The sequence below is a fragment of the Xiphophorus hellerii genome, chromosome 16 (assembly GCF_003331165.1).
Source record: "Xiphophorus hellerii strain 12219 chromosome 16, Xiphophorus_hellerii-4.1, whole genome shotgun sequence".
In the NCBI taxonomy this organism is placed as follows: domain Eukaryota; kingdom Metazoa; phylum Chordata; class Actinopteri; order Cyprinodontiformes; family Poeciliidae; genus Xiphophorus; species Xiphophorus hellerii.
In genome coordinates this window covers 16,495,771-16,513,881 of record NC_045687.1, presented here as the reverse complement: position 1 = coordinate 16,513,881, position 18,111 = coordinate 16,495,771, and the positions used below count along the sequence as shown (strand labels likewise).

At 40.5% G+C, this 18,111-nt stretch overlaps 2 protein-coding genes across 2 annotated transcripts; both read right to left on the bottom strand.

Annotated features, from left to right (window-relative positions):
- Positions 1–886: 886 nt before the first annotated feature.
- LOC116735946 (butyrophilin subfamily 3 member A3) lies at positions 887–5,743 on the bottom strand. Its single transcript, XM_032588124.1, has 10 exons — positions 5,571–5,743; positions 4,177–4,261; positions 3,723–3,821; positions 3,354–3,455; positions 3,102–3,236; positions 2,875–3,012; positions 2,726–2,777; positions 2,613–2,639; positions 1,841–1,867; positions 887–1,756 (listed from the first exon to the last, which is right to left on the bottom strand). Exons 2-10 carry the CDS (start codon positions 4,234–4,236, stop codon positions 1,197–1,199), a joined length of 1,200 nt encoding a protein of 399 aa, XP_032444015.1. The 5' UTR covers positions 4,237–4,261; positions 5,571–5,743; the 3' UTR covers positions 887–1,196.
- Positions 5,744–7,294: 1,551 nt separating this feature from the next.
- Positions 7,295–15,524, bottom strand: LOC116735947 (uncharacterized). The gene is made up of 5 exons (XM_032588125.1): positions 15,159–15,524; positions 14,003–14,112; positions 11,002–11,094; positions 10,712–10,885; positions 7,295–8,311 (listed from the first exon to the last, which is right to left on the bottom strand). The coding sequence occupies exons 1-5, from the start codon at positions 15,307–15,309 to the stop codon at positions 8,159–8,161; spliced, it is 681 nt and encodes a 226-aa protein (XP_032444016.1). The 5' UTR covers positions 15,310–15,524; the 3' UTR covers positions 7,295–8,158.
- Between the last annotated feature and the right edge of the window lie 2,587 nt (positions 15,525–18,111).

The window sequence follows — 18,111 nt, the reverse complement described above, 5'->3', positions numbered from 1 at the left end:
CTTCCTGCTGCATGAATTTATTGTACATTCATAAAAAAAACAATGACCTGCTGTGATTTATAGGTTGCTGTTTGTTGCACTTCAATCAAGTTTCAATATGAATAAAAAAGGATTGTAAAATGAATGAATGAAGGCAATTTTATGTTGCACTCTGATGAATTCTAAGAAAATTGGCTTTATTTGGTGTAAGTATTTCAATTTTAAAACAAGTTGGGCTTAGTGTAAGTTGTAGATGATAAAATACTTCAGTAATCACTTACAGATTGATGTTAGTTTCTAAATGACAAAACGGCTATTTTGTTGTACAAAGCATTGTTAGAGTAAACTATGTGACTGTTCATTAGTCTTAAAATTCTCAAAAGTCAAAATACTACATATGGAAATTATAATAAGGCTTGGCTCATGCTCTACTGTGGCTACACGATATTAGAAAATCTGATGTGTCTTCCCCATTTTCAATGCATTTAGAATGAGGAAGGCGAGCGCTGTTGGTATCTGACAGGCTTATCTCTGATTATTTAAGGAACTGCTGATCTACTGGTATTTGCAGACACAACCATCTTTTGGGCAAAACAAGAATACTCTTAAACAGAAATCAGAAATGCTCGATTGTAAGTAACTTGGTAGAAACTCAGAGATCTATCATATTACTCTCCGCCATCAGTTTTCAAGTTAGCATTATTGACGAGATTGGACAATATTAAAATTGTAGATAGACTTGGACTCTACATGAATATGGTGCTTGTTTTTTCTCCTAGGTAATTCTGATAACTAATAAGGTCAGGAGAGAATGGGAAGGAAACGGCAGCTAACAGTGGCTAAAATAAATCAATTCAATAATTTAAAGATCTTTTTTTAAGGCTTGAAGGAGAAATAAACAGCGCAATTAAAACTGAATTTGGTTTATTCTTTATTCACAGAAGTGCATTGTTGTCATCATATTAGTATTGCACATTACAGAAGATTTTTACATTGGGAGTTTCTGCTTAAATGTCTGAACACAGAAAAGACCAGAGAGTGGTGCTCTAACTCTTTTTTGAGAAAATAGCAGCAGAAATCACATTAAAGCAGAAGCAACATACAGAGTGGTCATTTATATCAGCATTTCACCGCTATTCCGGGTTCTTATACTCTAACTTTATTGGCTCATACAGGAAAACTTGACTGGTGGGTGGTGGTGGTGGGGGGTGAGAAACCTAGGCCCACAGGCAGGACGTGGGGCAGAGACAGTGGGACTTAGCTGCTGGAGACCGGATCACGAGATCCCTAACGATCTCCACTGTACCAAACAACGGGAACAGCCTTTCGGTGAAGGTCTCATTGTAGGTGTAGATGTGCAAGTGTTTGTCCACGTCGTAGAAGGACAGCTGGCCGTTGTCATAGTCGAGGTAGATGCCCACCTTACGGGGGATCAGGCCAGGTGGCAAGGCGGTGAAGGGGACCGTCAGGGCTTTAAACTCAGTGCCCCTCTCCAGCCGCAGGGTCATGTACCCGGTGTCAGTGTTCAGCGACTTGAAGCCTTTCCTCAGCGCCGACTCTTTGGCCATGCCCAGCCGCCAGTCGCGCTCGCCGACCTCCGCCTCCCAGTAGTGGCGGCCGGAGCCCAGGCCGTGCACGCCAACGGCGCACCACCACCCGTCGAAACGCTGGTGGAAGTTGGGAACATCTTTCCGCTCGAAGCCGCAGCGCATCCTCTTCTCGTCAACAGAGATGAGCAGGTCTGGATTGGCTGTGTCCAGATCCAGAGTTACCTCCACTTTGGGTGGGAAGGAAGACGGTTTGAATATCAAGACGACTCATAAAACTGACCAAAATATTTCCAGGAAACATGTTCAAGTACCTGCAGCATCTCCAATCCAGTCCCACACTAAAAGAACAATAAAAAAAAGATTTATCTCAGCATGAACATAACTTTTTTTGCAACTGATGCATGTGAGGAATATTTCTCGAAAACATTAGAGTTTTCGAACTAAAATTCATCCAATTAGCTGCTTCAAAACAAAGTGTACCAGGGCCATTAGATATCTTGAGATCATGGTTGTCTGTTCTCTCATTGTGGTCTAAAGTCTTCGGAGGATTTTGAAAATAATTCTCACATAGGAAAAACTCTCATTTCTATTTGGCTGCCTAATTAACCGGTTTTAAACTTCAGTACCCATGTAAGGGCACTTCTGACATGGGTTGTTTTTCCTCCTCTGAATAAATGTACTCAAATTAATATTTATTTATGTTACTGTTGGATCATGCTCATGCGATAAAGTTGAATCTGTGTTAATCCCTTTAATAAATTTCTATCTTAGAGTGCCAATAAGAGTGCTAGATGCTGTAAATAGCAATATTTCACAGATATTTCTACATGTAAGCAATGTTTCCTGTGTCACTGTAAGGATAAATCCTGTAGGCTTTCCTAAATTTTTGGAGCAAAAAAATATTTTCATCTTACTTGTACTATAATAGCAATATAACTCCTGTGTTGCTTGGAAATTGTTTCTATTAAATAATCTGTAACTTACAGAATCAAATCTATAAATTTAAGCTGTTTTGATTTCTGTCTTGAAGAGATTTGCCAGACAAATTTCAAAGTGTACTTTGATATTCTTGGTCTCATTTACCTGGCTGAGGAATGTAGGATATGGCACCTGGAAGGGAAACGATGAAACTGATGAAAACAAACATTTCTTTAAATTAAACTGCATCAGAATGAATTCTGGAGTGATTTTCGAACCAATCTTGTAAGTTCTCTGCTTCCACAAAAGCCACTGCTGTGGGATGGTGTCCTGCAACAAAAAAAGGAGGAAAAAAAGGGGGGTTTTGTTGGATTTTTGGCCCAGAAAATGTTCAGCATACTCTGTGATTCACAGTACAAGCTGTTACCTTGTCAGGTCGCTGTGACACTAAAGTCCACAGAACCAACTCCATAGCGGTCAGGAGATTGGGCGCACGCCCCCAGCGCCAGGCTGACTGGAGGTCCTCCAGGATCTTGGCGACTGGTTCTCCGGGCCACACGCTTTGCTGGACATTCATGTGTTTAGAAAGAACAGCTTTTATTTTGAAGGTCCAGTACAACAGGAAGGGGTTAGTCGCATACTTAAATTTCCCACCTCAGGCTGGGCCCTCAGGTCTTTGATCCAGTTAAGGATGACAGCTTTGGCCCGCTCCAGGTCCTGTCCGTTAATCAGATCAGGCTGCTTGCCCTCATACATCTCTGGCCAGCCATCAGTCTGCATCAGTGTCTTCTGCACACAGAAATTCACCTTAAGCAACACACCTTAGCTTTCATACCGCTATCATTTTTTTAAAAATAAGTGACATGTTGTCGTTGTTGGAGGGTTTTTTGTATCCTGGCTTGGCACCTTGTTCTCCAGCATGGATGCCGACTGCAGGATGAAGAGTCGGCAGAGAGGAGACGACCAAGTGTCGTCTTGGTTACAAATGTGCTCTAGGACTTCTGACCTCTGCAGGAATGAACAAAAAGAGAGAGAATAAAACACAATAGCGAAAGACAGCAGATAATTCTCGTATTCGGAAAAATTTAATTATTTTGTACGGCGGCTTTCCTGTCGGACTAGGAATCAATTAGCTGCGTAGTGCCGTGTGACGTTACAGAATAAGAAAGTAAAAGAAACAAAAGAAAACAGACAAAAAAACAGAGAAGTTGAGGAGAAAAAGAAAATACTCTAGATTGCTCTTGCAAATATGCTTCTTTCATGTTGAAGCTGTACCTGGCAGACCCGGTTCAGGTCTTTAGCCAGTTCCACCACAAACAGCTGATCCTCATCCAGAGGCTCCTTCTTCTCTCTCTTCGCTCTCTTGTTCGACTCCTGTCAGGAAAAAAAAACAAAACACAAAGGGGTTTCTGTTAGCTACTCATTGGAATGAGAGTGAGGCTTCAAGACCCTCATTGAGGATGCCAGTCCTCATCCAGAAGTGCTTTACAAAGTAATAATGTCAATCTGGAGAGGAGGCAGCGGCACGGCCTGATCAAAATGCACATCAAGGCTCTGATGGTGTTAGCAGAGACATCCAACTGGCTCTTTTCTGCAAAATAAAAGCAAGGTGTGCATCCTAGATGGCCATGATAACAATGTTTTCAAATGAATTATCTACTTAGGTAACAATGTGACCTAAAAAAAAAAAAGTTTGAACATTAAACATGTTGAAGAAAACAACGCTGACCTTAATCTTGGCTGTGAGGTTTTTGGCCGGCTCGACCATGAAGTGAAAACACTGCATCATCTTGGCTGCTGTCTGTGCCTGTGTCCTGCAATGACAGATGTAAGCAAAAACTGCTTACTGAAAGCATCACAGGTAGGTTTAATAAAAACAAACATGACCTCTTTTATTTATTGTTTGCCAGCCTGTGCTGTTGCCCTGACATAAAGGATAACCAGTTTTTAAGGGGATGTTAAAAATCTGAATGGTTTGGCCAACCTGAGGCCAGTTTACCTGTCACATTTTAAGTAAAACCCTAACCCTGAAATACTTGTTTTTAATTGCATTTCTCCTCATAACAGAATTAATTATTCATGGAAAGATCAAATCAGGAATGCTTCTTTGAAGGAGGTGGACTTTGTGCAAGAGGTGAGCTAATGTTTACGGAAAAAACATCAGAATGGAGCTTATGACACGTGATGGAAACTTCACCTTTCTACCCAGCGTGATCACAACAGCAATGCCTTTGTTGCTTAGAGCACCTCTGCAACATAAACAAACTCAAGGAAGTGCAAATAGTTCGGAAAATAAGTTATCAAGCCAGAAGCCATTATTAACCAGAGCGGAACCAGAAAACTCTGGATTTTTTTTATCAGTTCCCTTCCGTTTACTATAACTTTCAAACTATTCAAGTTTTTCTAATGATGTATACAATTGCTGAATGTGTCAATCTGTTCTCTTTCAAAAACCCAAAGCAGTGCAAAGTTTGCTTATATGTTGGGCCTGCTCTGGTTGTGTCCTTGTTAAGGTCCTCTCTCTGTCTGAAATCCTTACACTTTCTCTGTTTATGCCACATTCACATTCTCCTACAATCTGCAGAGCAATACAAAGCAGTCAGATTATGCATCAGAAAGCCATCACTGCAGCTCACACAGTCCAGCCCCATGCTCAATTATTAAGATGCAGCAACAAAACCTGAAAATAAAGAAGACTGTCTAAGTTAGAGTTGAATGACGCTTTTTAAAAAAAAAAAATTAATATTTCATTTTAGAATAAGTGACGGTTCACGCGGATAAGAAACATGCCGGATTTTGATTTAAATGCATGCAGCACATCCAGTGATCGTATTCATACAGTAGGAGAGCATGACCACGTAGTTTCAGCCCCGACCCAGTTTGAGGTCAGCTGATGACTGCGCAAGAAGTAAACACAGAGCCGCAGAGCGACTTTGCAGCAGGTCTGCACCAAAGCATCAGTAACTCTCTTCATACACTTTGCAAACTTATGTTGTTTTTCCACTATCATAGAGTCCCATTAAACGTGTTTTTCTTTCAGGCAGCGCCACACAATTTCACCCCTGCAGTGCGTCATGCAGATAAACCTCACTGGTTTTTCCGAATCGCTGAAGCGCAGCTTACCTTAAAATTGAGATTTCAGGAGATTTTGTTGGGTCTCTTCTTGGTTTTAAAAAAAAATAAATCAGGAGGGTTTGGCTCGGGAAGAAGTCTAGTCTGTGTGCTGCAGAGTCTGACCTTGTTTACATACCAAACTGGCGGTCGGCGACTCGGGGAAGTTCGGTTTTCTCCGTGAGTGACGCAAGCGGCTGTCCAATTGCCACAGCGCTGAGTCACGCTGGAGAAATAATAATACTGTCGTTCACAAAGTGTAAGGAGCTGAAAAAGAAAAACCTTTTAATCCATACATTACTCGATATTTAAAACCCTGGGAGTGAGTCAATAGTGTTTTTTTTGTTTTTTTTTTGGCTAGTTCAGTTGGTGTTGAGTTGAAAACATAACAGAAAACAAATGAGTGTCTTTTATTACTATTCTTAGCATCTTTATAAACAACTTAGTTTCACCATTTAATGAGGTTGAAATGCACAGTGAACAATTATAAGATACGACACATGGCGTTACAAAAATATCCATATCCTCTGTCTGCATTTTGTAGTTTTAACTACAAACATCAATTTGTTTTATTGGGGTTTTATGTGACAGACCAACACGGAGTGGCACAAAACTGTAAAATGGACAGACAATGACATATGCTTCTCGAATTTTCCTACAAACGAATATTCTGAAAATTTGGGTTTGCATTTTTGTGTGACCTGAACTGTCAGCAAATACTTTTTAGAACCACCTTTTGGTCCAATTATGGCTGAAAGTCTGCTGCCGGCTTTGCGGATCTGAAAGTTGCATCAACTCTTCTTTATTCCATGCAACTGGATATTAAAATAAACACACCTGTGCTGTTTTATTTCTTTTAGTTGAGCTATAATCAGCTGCACCATTATTTTATTTAGAGGTACAAGTATATATGGGCCTGAAATAAGTGCATGCCACACTTATCAGATTTTTATCTGCAAGGATTTTTCAGAACCATATATCATTTTCCTACAATTTCGCAATAAAGCTCTACTTTCTGTTGGTCACATAAAATCCCAATAAAATAGCAAAAAAAAGAGAAGTTTGTTGATGCAACATGGCGCAATGTGAAAAAAGTTCACTATTAAATAACAAAAGGTAGAGTTCCTAGCAAAGTGTTTTGGGGAATTGGATTGAATTTTCATTACAAGATTTTTAAGACAGTTTTGTGTCTTATAACCTAATTATTTTAATTAGAAATACATGAACAATGCCGTAAGAGAACTATTGATGGCACCTGCATGTGTCTGAGTTTGACTCCTCTGCTCCACGCAATTATAATCCATAAAAGCGTTAGTAGAAGAGAGGAAGGGGCTGTGAGACGTCTGCTGACCAGGTTGTGTATTTACTGTTCTTGACTTTGTGGAACACTGGAAGGATATGCTGTGGCTCTCTAACCTTACTCATTTTAAGGACATCCTATGGAAAAGCAAAAACAAATTCGTTTAAAAGCCAAATTTCATCTATTAATTTTGGACAACAAAACAATCATTTTGTGACCCATCCACATCACAAGAGAAGTCTTCATAATCAGAGCAAAACAATTTATGCGTTTTCCCTCAGAGAATCTCTGTTCAGTTTATATTTAAAACGTTCTCCTCCTTTTAAAGTCTCACACCTGTACAGACAAATCTCTTTACACTGCAGCTTTGTTGTGCACATGTTTTTTTTTTAAATTCTCTCTTAATCATATGAAACTTAAATTATGACAGGCCATCAACAAAATAGTAAAACTGTTTATTTTTTTGCGTTTCCACAAAGTAGAAACGTGAGGGAAATTATTGTTCTTCAATAAATACAATACAGAACGAGTTCAAGATTAAACCAAGCCATGAACGCACAGTGAGGTAAATGAACACAATAAAAACAGACATTGTTGCACAGTGGGAAATATAAGAATTTGATTTTTGTATTTAAGTTGTGTGATTTGCTCATATTGTATTTTGCATTTCTTTACTTTTGTTTCCCTCTGTAAAACATACTATTTGATTGGTGACTACAGAGGACGATTCTCAGACTGTTATTTTAAGTTGTGTTTTATTGAATTTTACAAAACTAGCTCCTTGTTGTTCATTGGTTCTCTGGGTTTGAGTTGTTCCTCCCACTTTTATAGAGAACATAGAGATTTGGGAGCATTTAGCTCAACTTTCTTAAAAGTGAAAATTACTTTTGTCTCCTTCTCTTGTGGTTGGCTACACAAACAAATATCTGCTTTACAGCACATCTGAATAAAAATATACAATGTGTTTTCACTTTATGCTTTAAGATAAAAAAAAAATCTAAAAAAAAACAAAACAAAACAAAACTATGAGCAGAAGCGCACCCACACCACTGTCATTAATGTGTTTTTTCGTTTTGGTCATTTTCCTTCGTTAAGATGTCCCAGCCACCTTCGTCGTTGAATGCTCAGTTTTTTGAAGTATTCATATGTGCCTCTGATTAGATGGGATGCAGCTCCTCTTTGGGTTGGGTGTTTGGCTCAGTTTGAGGCATCTGGATCAGAAAGTTTTCTCGAACTCTTTCAGAAACTGAGGTACAGCTTCCCTTTGCATTCTTTCGCCAGCTTGAGGACTTGTTTGGCATCATACAGGAGGTAGAACGGTGCTGTCTGTGGCGTTACCTGGGCTCTCGCTCATGTAAGCTCTCTGAGGAGGGGGAACATCCAGGTCAGATGACAGGATGTCGCACGGCAGCTCCACAGACTGGCGGATGCTCTCTTCGTACGACGGAGGAGACTGTATGGATCACAAATGACAGAGGAGGTCTGTGGCTTGTTTCTCCAAAAAAACATCTTCTTAGGTAATAGGTAATAGATTTTGGTTACTTTTCACTGAAAATATTTGGAGTTTGTTTCAACAATGACTTAAACAGAGGCAAATTTATGAGCACGTGTATGTCTTGAGTTTTGATTCGCCAGAAATGCGAATTTGTTTTTAAGAAATTCCAACTCCCATTGAATAGACTGTTGCAGGCAGAACCAAATTAATCTCAAGAGTAAACATCAGCGATTCCCAATAAAACTGAAGAAATTCCAGCATTTAACAAAGGAAATATTCTCAAGTTTTCACAACCATCCATAAGACCTCCCATGTACTTCTTAAAATTGACCAATCAGGTTTTTACTGTTAGATATGAACCTGTAGGTTTTGTTAGAGGTGTGATCTGCTAATTTAGATCAAATGCAGATTCTGATTTTCTTCCAAAGGTCTATAATGCCCACAGCTCACCACATTGGGGTGCAGGCTCCTTGACATAGTGGTTCTAGACCTATCAAACAACAAATGGATTATAAATGTATGTCTATTCATATGTCAAACTGTGAGTTCCTAAATGTTATCAGTTGGTTTTGTTCTGTGCTCGAAATAATAATACATCTTGTTTATTGATACATTTACAGGTGGGAAATTTGGGTGTTCAGGTTGTCGGTGTTTGACCAACCACCAGTCAGAGCTAATTAAAGGAAAACAAGTTCAATCTTTGGTAAATTGATAAAGCATCAATTAGTCTTTAAGGTTTTATCTTGTCTTGAAGACAGTTAATACTCTTGAAGATTTCAATCAAAAACAAAGAAGAAGTCATCACGCACTGGTGACTTTAGTGACCTAAAAAGAAAACAGACTGACAGCAATCTAATATCAACTGCTGATGTCTGTTGACAATCACAAAGGTAACTGAATAACTCCCAGTGGTGTTAGTGGCCTCCATTTGATTGGAGTTTTCAGAAAAATTCCACACAATTAAGCCCTTAAATAATCAATGTTTCCGAAAAATGTTGCTTTGTATAATACTGATATAAGTTTTTGCTGCAAAGTGTTTTTGTTTTTTTTAGATTTAAGTCCTATTAACGTTTTGTGAGTTTAAAAAAACTGAGTCAGTAGAATAGTGGGATTTTTAGCTACTTCCATCCACTGCATTTGTATGTTATACAAAACACTGAAACGCAGGGGTCATCTGAGATGCTATCTAAGGGATACACATTTCTAGTAAGAGTTTAGATTGTGGTTTTTGGAGTTGGTTTAGGGTTAAAATGTGTCCATATAACTTTGATTTCTCTATCATCATCATTGCTTTGTGCCAATAAAGTTATATTCGTAAACATAAAAAGGACGGACCAAATACAGCTGCTGGACCCAATCACATTTCCTGATTAAATTCCTGGATTGCATGTTTGTGGGAAAAAGGGAGTTAGAGAACATCCTGTGGCCTGCAGGGCATGAAGCCTATTTTTAAAGAACAAAAGGAACATGTTTGTATTTACATTACCAATTAATCCGGTCCCACTCCAGCTGGCTGGAACGTGTTTTTTTCTCTTCATTATCTGCCTGATAAAATCGAGCAGATCCACGCTGCCTTACTGAGTTCTCTTATCTTTTAATTGCTCTGGGACCCTCAGGCAACACGAACAACCCCACACCCTGCGCTCTGTCTCACACCACACACATGCGCCAGCCTGCAAATGTTTCCTTGCAGTCCTGCCTGAGGCTGCAGGAGAGATGGGAGACAATGAGCGGGCATCACTATCTGAATTCTTGCTCACATTCAGCCCAGAAGAGGGAGGAGGCGGGAGGGATATTTGCTTCTTTATTGACCGCTGCTGTGATGGGCAAAAAGCAGCGGGTGTGAGCTCGCTTTCATGTGTGTGTGTCATGTCAGGGAGTGTCTGATTAAGAAAAAGGAGGGAAGACGACAGGAGCACAAAGCTGCTTTCTTGGCCACTGTTTGCACTCATGGATGCAGCCTCTAATTATGTTCGATGTGCCTTTTTCTAATTGCCTTGTTTGCTGGAGCGTTGTGCGAACCCAAAGCTCAGCCGTAGATCAACAAGGTAAAATGTTAATAGCGGTAACACAATGCAGAGGCGCTGATCGTGCTTTCTGATTACCCCGATGCGACTGCTGTCTGATCTCTTGCAGCAGAACTGTCTGTCAGTGAAACAGTGACAGATAAAAACGTACTTTAATGTATCTTTATTTAGTGCTAAGCTACACATTGAGCAGGCCTTGCATGACTGAAGTGACAACTGTCTGCAGATCCCATTACAAAAAGCTCGACACCAGTCTCCGAAGGGCTTCATCGTCACGGGATCTGTGACTGTATCGGATGCTGCGGCGAGGTCTTGAATCAACTCACCCTACCTCAGTAACAATGGGTCCATTGAGGCCGAAACGGTCTGCGATCATCATGTGGATCTGCCGCTGGCGGTCCTTCTTTCGGACGCTCTCGTAGGAGGGGAGCTTCGGCAGGGTGGTCTCCAGGGTGGGCAGGCTGTAGCTGGAGGGCAGGCCCACGTAGAACAGCTCACCCGGCAGCTGAGAGGCAAAAACAATGACTTTAAAATGAAACACACCGAGTTATGATCCAAAGATGTGATTTCAGCAAAGGATTGTTTTTGATAGAAATGATGCGTGCACAGAAGTGGGGTTACCTGGGTGACGCTGTCTTCAGGGATGTGAGTCTGCTCCAAACGAGGAGATCCAACCAGAGTCTGTCTGCTGCTGTAGTACTGAGGGGGAGCATCCTGAAACAAACAGCAGTGACTTCAGAAGATGCAGCTGATCCGGTGCCTTGAACAAGTATTCATACAAATTAAGTCATGGGAACCACAAATTCCAATGTTTTTTTTTTTATAGAAATGTAACGTGATAGATCAATGCAAAATGCAGAATTGTAAAGGAGAAGGAATATTCCACATGGTTTTTATCATTTTTGGCAAATTAAAATCTGAATCGAGGTATTTTTATCTCTTAACCCTTAAATACGACAGGACCAAACAAGGTGCCCTGGTCAGACAGAGCCAAAATGTTAACCTTTAATACCCTGGACACAACATGCCCACTGTGAAACACGGTGGCGGATGCATCACACTGTGGGAAGTGTTTTTCTTCAGCAGGCTCATTAAAGTTTTTGAGAAGATGGGTGTAAGAAAAGCTGTTACAGGCTGCAAAACATACAACTAGAGCTCCAGTCTAAGGGTTTAGAAGAGTCCTATTAGTGTTACAATGGCCCAGTCAAATTACAGAGTTAAATCTAAATGAGAATCTGTGGACAGATGTTCCACCTTTGTCCTGATTCAGCTGCGGCTATATTTTGCAACAACAACAACAAAAAAAACACAAGTAAAAATGTCAGTCTGAATGCGCAAAACTCCGCTAACTTCTGTTAAATTCCCCCAAAATACATATATGCAACGTGACAAAAGTAACAGAGTTCAAGAGGTAAACGTACTTTTACGGGGCTCTGTATACTGACAAGCAACACTAGTTGTTGTTTCCCCATCTGCGATTAGCCAGACAGCCACTAACTTCAGCCCAATTGACCAATTTTCATGCCTTGTTTCATCCCTGTGGGCCCCGGACGGTTTAGTAGCACCATAAATTATTAGATCAATAAGGCGACAACATGACCACCCTGTGATTTCTGCACCTCCTCCTTCCCACACCCCTTTCATTAAACAACAAGACCTGTCAGCGTCTCACTGTATGTGGTTCTGGGATGAGGATAAAAAGGCTGACAGAAAAGTGAGTTAATTGCCTTGCGTCTAAATGAGTGTCCTTTGTGAGGAGAACAATGTGATGTACTGACTGTGTCAGGAGGGTCCAAGAGGTCTTTTCAGTGTTCTCCTTGTAGCTGCGGCAGGTAGCTGTTAATAAGCACACTCCAGTGAACATTATCTCCCTGCATGTCATGACCATAACAATGTCAATTTGTTGCGTGGATGACACTAAGTCTGAGTATTAGGAGCAACAGGCTTCTTCTGGACTTCAACATTTTATGGCATTTAGCTGTTCTGAAGTGTTAAATTGATCATTTTCTGTGGGCAGATTAAACTAACACTTTTCTCACACTCAAAAAAGACGCACAGCGGCGACGTTTGGCTTGACCCCTCACAGCATTTTGAGAAGAAACAGAGGACACTCGGAAAAGGTGATGGCAGAGGTCTCGTTCTTCTACTTTAAAGAAGTAGAAGAACGTCCTCAGGAAAGGGGGAAAAGAAAAGAAGGTTTGTCCTTTTGTTGCCTGCCATTGATTCGGCCAGTGTGAAAAAGCACAACCGTGTAAAATCGGTGTTGAAGTCGGGGGAGGATCCCAGCAGCGGCTCGTTTTTTTTTTTTTTCCTATTGCTTCAAACTAAAGGAGATCCATTGTCTCCGTTGTGTCCCCAACACCCACAGTGTGGTCTGTCCCCTATTCATGGGGGCAAAGTGAAGCAGGGAAAGGTATGTGGCTATGAAGTTGAAGACGTGAAATATCCCTCTGAGAAACAATGAAAGAGGGCTTCTGTTTGTTCTGAACTTTTTCTTAAGTATAAGTCCAACAGACAACAGGGTTCTCTGTTCCTGAGTCCTAAATAGATGAATCATGTTCGGGATTTATGATTATTTAAAAGCAAAATCTCATCTTATGCGTGCGTATGGACGTAACTGGAGGCCAGAGCGGCCAGTTTAGAGCTGTAAATTAGGCTCTCTTGGTTCCTTAAGCTAGGCGGCAGGTCTATCTAATCCAGACCATGGCTGAGCACAACTTCCTGTCTTGCATGTGCTTGTGCTCCTGCAGTCCAAAGATAGCGCTCAAGCCTCACCCCTGGGACTAATGAAGATGAGAAGCAAGTCAGGAAAAGGGAAGTGGAGAGAACGGTTGCCATCTTTGAACTGTTTACATTTCCGCACCAGTAACGTCCTGGTGCACCAAGCTGATAATCGAGCGTGTTATCCGGCAAACATTTGCATAGCATGTAAAGTAGTTTAATAGTAGTATGCAACAGGAAATGCAACAGGAAAATCTGCTCCCACAGCATAATGCCGCCACTTACATGCTTCGTTGTAGGGTTGGTGTGTTCAAGGTAAAGTCCTGTGCTAGTTTTCTGTCACACACGGTGTTTTGCATGAAGGCACACCTGAAAAGGCACATTGTTTCCTCTGCTTGACTTGTTCCAGACTTCAACCACAATTTCTTAAGGCATTTCCAGTTGTACCATAATCTTTCTGAGTTTAGGTGAGGAATTGAACACTTGGAATATTCACACAGAGTGTCAGTAAAAAAAAAAAAGAAAAAAAAAGTGATTTGCTCTGATTTAATTACATTGGTGGTGAAGTTGCATCAGTATGCACGGTAAGAGCTAATTCTGTCCAATTCCATTAGAATCACCGAGTCTCTGTGAGATATTTCTGGAGGGAAGTTAATTCACACTGAGGCGAATCCATTGCTGCAGAACGATGATATCAAGCTTATTCAGTCCTTTCGCCACAGCCAGGCAGAACTTAATCTGACACTTGTTAACGGTGCTACACACACACTTCTCTCTCTCGTCAGGGTGTCTTGCAGCACTGAACGTACAGATCACCTTCAGAAGAAAGCTCAGCACAAGGGAAACTTTTCACGCCGTTGTGTGTTTATTTATTTTTTTGTTCTCTCTCTGAATTACTCACCATATCCGCATGTGGGTCCTGGTAGGAGCCGTGTTTGCAGCACTGGGGATCTTTACGGTAAATAATGGAAAGCAGCAAGACGACAACGAAAAAGAACACCAGAGAAGAAACTGTTTCGAAAGAGAAAAAGGGAAATAGTTCATTAGTAATTACTGCTTGTTTATGAGAACACATTGTGGTGTAATGGTTCACATTCTCACAAGGACGAATCGATATTCAAAACCTTCACTTTAGACAGAGGTGCAACTTACAATCTGCAATTAATTGTATTTTCTCTAATCAGAGACTAATCGGCAGATCAGTTGCTTATATTTTTTGTTTCATTAAATGCTTCAGAACTAAAACATTACTTTCCTGAAACTCAAATGTTACTTTCTGGAACTTACAAGGTATTTTCTGAAACTTTCCTGGAAGTTGCAGGTACTCTTGTTGGCTCACCTGTGACTCTCCAGAACGATGTGGTACTGAAAGTATCATGGAATCTAATAATTACTTTTTATGAAAACTATTTGCTCCTTTTTTCAGAACTCAATAAGAACATTTACCTTACCAGTTTACTAGTTTACTACTTGCACTTACTAGTCACTTTCCATGAATGCACCTGCTGCTTTCAGACCTTAGCAATTACTTTCAGGAAAATGTCTTCTAAAGTCCAGCAAAGTGTCAGAATAAGAATGAGAGAAAAAAAATCCCTTAAAGATTATTCCCCTTACACTTCCCCTCTAGTTTGTTTTGGAAAGAAATTTGTTATGTTTGAGTATTAGACAGGGCATGCTGCGATTTGAATAATGTAGCAACACTCTCGTTTAATTTAAAACTACTATTTACTGTCAAAAAACATGCAGAACATTTATGTTTCATTCAAATAAAACCAAAAACTGATGTCAGACCCGCACTTTTTTTTTTTTTTGACTGGTGCATCTCTGCTCAGCTGTTCAACAATTATCGATAAAAAATAGACACAAAATCACATGACAACGTGTGAAAGCAAGTTGGATTTAAATAAAATAATCTCTTTTTCAGCAGCTGAAATACATAACTGATCTTGATGCTGCATATAAAGCAACATCGGGATGTTTTCTTCTCCTTGTAACTTGTTTGACGAAGTTATGAAAAGCAAATATTGAACAGGATTGGCGTTTAATGATCTACTTACAGGAGGCAACGAGCACCGTGAGCTGATCCGAGGTCAGCTGTGAGGTGGGAATGGTCGGGCTCGCAGATGTGGACATCTCCTCTGCTTGGAAATTTAAAGTTTCTTCCATAAATCTTCCCGAGCTCCCCAGCCTCAGTGCAAATGCTCTCATCTTACACCTCAGGAAGAAGAAAAAAAAGAGAGAGCGAGAGAGGAACTCCAGTTTAGCAGCTCCTCTTCACGACTGCCATCTCCGCGGGGGGACACATGCGCTCTGGAAGTCAGGATCCCAAACTCTCCTCCTCTCCTTCCTTGTAAACACGCTGCAGCTAAGGGCGCGTAAAATGCGCACTGACCGACGCCCTCCAGCAGGCTGCGTGGCAGCAAACGAGGTTGTTTGGGAGCGGTTTGTTTCAGTTGGTGTCTGTGTGCACATGAGATTGCAGAGAGAGCGGCTTGTAAACACAGAGAGTTACTGAGCTGCTTCCTCCGCCGGTTTAATTAATGGCATCCAGACTATAGCAGGGAAACACACGACGTGCCTGAGGCTGAGTCCCGTTACCCTGGAGACGGTGGGTGTCCCATCCTGAGGGGATTTCTATGCAGACAAAGAACAAAAAAAAAAATGTAGCATTGGTATTCATGAGTGGATTTCTATATAATCGGACAACTTGTATTATACAGTTGTGGTCAAAAGTTTACATACACTTGTAAAAAACATAATGTCATGGCTGTCTTGAGTTTCCAATAAGTTCTACAACTCTTATTTTTCTGTGATAGAGTGATCGGACACATACCTGTTTGTCACAAAAAAACAGTCATAAAGTTTGGTTCTTTCATAAATTTATTATGGGTCTGCTGAAAATGTCACCAAATCTGCTGGGTCAAAAATATACATACAGCAACATAAATTGTCAAGTTTGGTGATGTAGAGAGTTGTGTCAATCAAATTAGCTTCATGTCATGGCCTCTTCACTTCTTGTAAGTGATTCTGATTGACTACAGCTGTTGACTTCTCATGAGCCCATTTAAATAGGGCTCATTTGACCCAGTGATTAGACTCAGCCACAAAAGCTACAATGGGAAAGTCAAAGGAACTCAGTGTGGATCTGAAAAAGCGAATTATTGACTTGAACAAGTCAGGGAAGTCACTTGGAGCCATTTCAAAGCAGCTACAGGTCCCAAGAGCAACTGTGCAGACAATTATTCGCAAGTATAAAGTGCATGGAACAGTTGTGTCACTGCCACGATCAGGAAGAAAACGCAAGCTATCACATGCTGCCGAGAGGAGATTGGTCAGGATGGTCAAGAGTCAACCAAGAATCACCAAAAAGCAGGTCTGCAAGGATTTGGAAGCTGATGGAACACAGGTGTCAGTCTCCACAGTCAAGCGTGTTTTACATCGCCATGGACTGAGAGGCTGCCGTGCAAGAAAGAAGCCCTTGCTACAGAAAAGGCACCTTAAGACTCAGCTGAAGTTTGCTGCTGATCACATGGACAAAGATAAAACCTTCTGGAGGAAAGTTCTGTGGTCAGACGAAACAAAAATTGAGCTGTTTGGCCACAACACCCAGCAATATGTTTGGAGGAGAAAAGGTGAGGCCTTTAATCCCAGGAACACCATGCATTGTCAAGCATGGTGGTGGTAGTATTATCCTCTGGGGCTGTTTTACTGCCAGTGGAACTGGTTCTTTGCAGAAAGTAAATGGGATAATGAAGAAGGAGGATTACATCCAAATTCTGCATGAAAACTTAAAACCATCAGCCCGAAGGTTGGGTCTTGGGCGCAGTTGGGTGTTCCAACAGGACAATGACCCAAAACACACATCAAAAGTAGCAAAGGAATGGCTAAACCAGGCTAGAATTAAGGTTTTAGAATGGCCTTCCCAAAGTCCTGACTTAAACCCCATTGAGAACATGTGGACAGTGCTAAAGAAACAGGTTCATGCAAGAAAACCATCACATTTAGCTGAACTGCACCAATTCTGTCAAGAAGAGTGGTAGAACATTCGACCTGAGGCTTGCCTGGAGCTTGTGGATGGCTACCAAAAGCGCCTAGTTGCCGTGAAAATGGCCAAGGGACATGCAACCAAATACTAATGTTGCTGTATGTATATTTTTGACCGAGCAGATTTGGTGACATTTTCAGCAGACCCATAATAAATTTATGAAAGAACCAAACTTTATGACTGTTTTTTGTGACAAACAGGTATGTGTTCCGATCACTCTATCACAGAAAAATAAGAGTTGTAGAACTTATTGGAAACTCAAGACAGCCATGACATTATGTTTTTTACAAGTGTATGTAAACTTTTGACCACAACTGTATATTTAAAAAACGTGAATTAAGGAAAGATTTTATATTGTGGCAAACCTTTGCAGAGCCAGTGAATATGAGATCTAGCCTCCCATAAAGGAAAGGCAATAATTACATATTTGTCATGAAATCCATTAACTGCAGATTTGATCTGCTGACAGATCAACAAATTAAAGGTTATGGAAGAAGTGGTGTGTGTTTACATTCTACTGAATAAATATCACAAATTATTTAGTATGTGCAGTGCCTTGAGAAATTTGCTTACCTTGACTTTGAATCACACTACTTAATAAAATAATTATAATGATTTTGAACTAGTAGGTAAAATACACGGTTTTCAAAGTTGCTACAGGAAAAAAAAACTGTAGGACTAAAATATTGTAAGTACCTTTTACACTGACACCCAAAAATAAAATCCAGAACAAACAATAGTCATCAGGTATGACTTTATTTGTAAAAGATTCACAGCTTTGTCTAATCTGTTGATAGGACAATTTTATAAGCACTGCTTTAAAAGGTGTTGGCCCTTTACAAATGTCTTCCTTTTTGTTGCAGTTGTTTCAGATCATCAAGTTTTATTTTAAAAATGAATTAAAAATGAATGCGTTGCACTTCTGGCTTCAGCCCAATTGAGGTAGGACCTGAAGGGGTCTATGG

Excerpts from the sequence above, each read along its gene's own strand:
- LOC116735946 (XM_032588124.1), bottom strand. The coding sequence starts at position 4,236 with ATGATGCAGTGTTTTCACTTCATGGTCGAGCCGGCCAAAAACCTCACA. Across the intron at positions 2,640-2,725 it reads GCAGAGAACTTACAAGATTG|GTGCCATATCCTACATTCCT; the intron begins GTTCGAAAATCA and ends TTTCCCTTCCAG. Across the intron at positions 1,868-2,612 it reads ATCCTACATTCCTCAGCCAG|TGTGGGACTGGATTGGAGAT; the intron begins GTAAATGAGACC and ends TTGTTCTTTTAG.
- LOC116735947 (XM_032588125.1), bottom strand. The coding sequence starts at position 15,309 with ATGAGAGCATTTGCACTGAGGCTGGGGAGCTCGGGAAGATTTATGGAA. Across the intron at positions 14,113-15,158 it reads CACGGTGCTCGTTGCCTCCT|TTTCTTCTCTGGTGTTCTTT; the intron begins GTAAGTAGATCA and ends CTTTCGAAACAG. Across the intron at positions 10,886-11,001 it reads CTGAAGACAGCGTCACCCAG|CTGCCGGGTGAGCTGTTCTA; the intron begins GTAACCCCACTT and ends TTTGCCTCTCAG.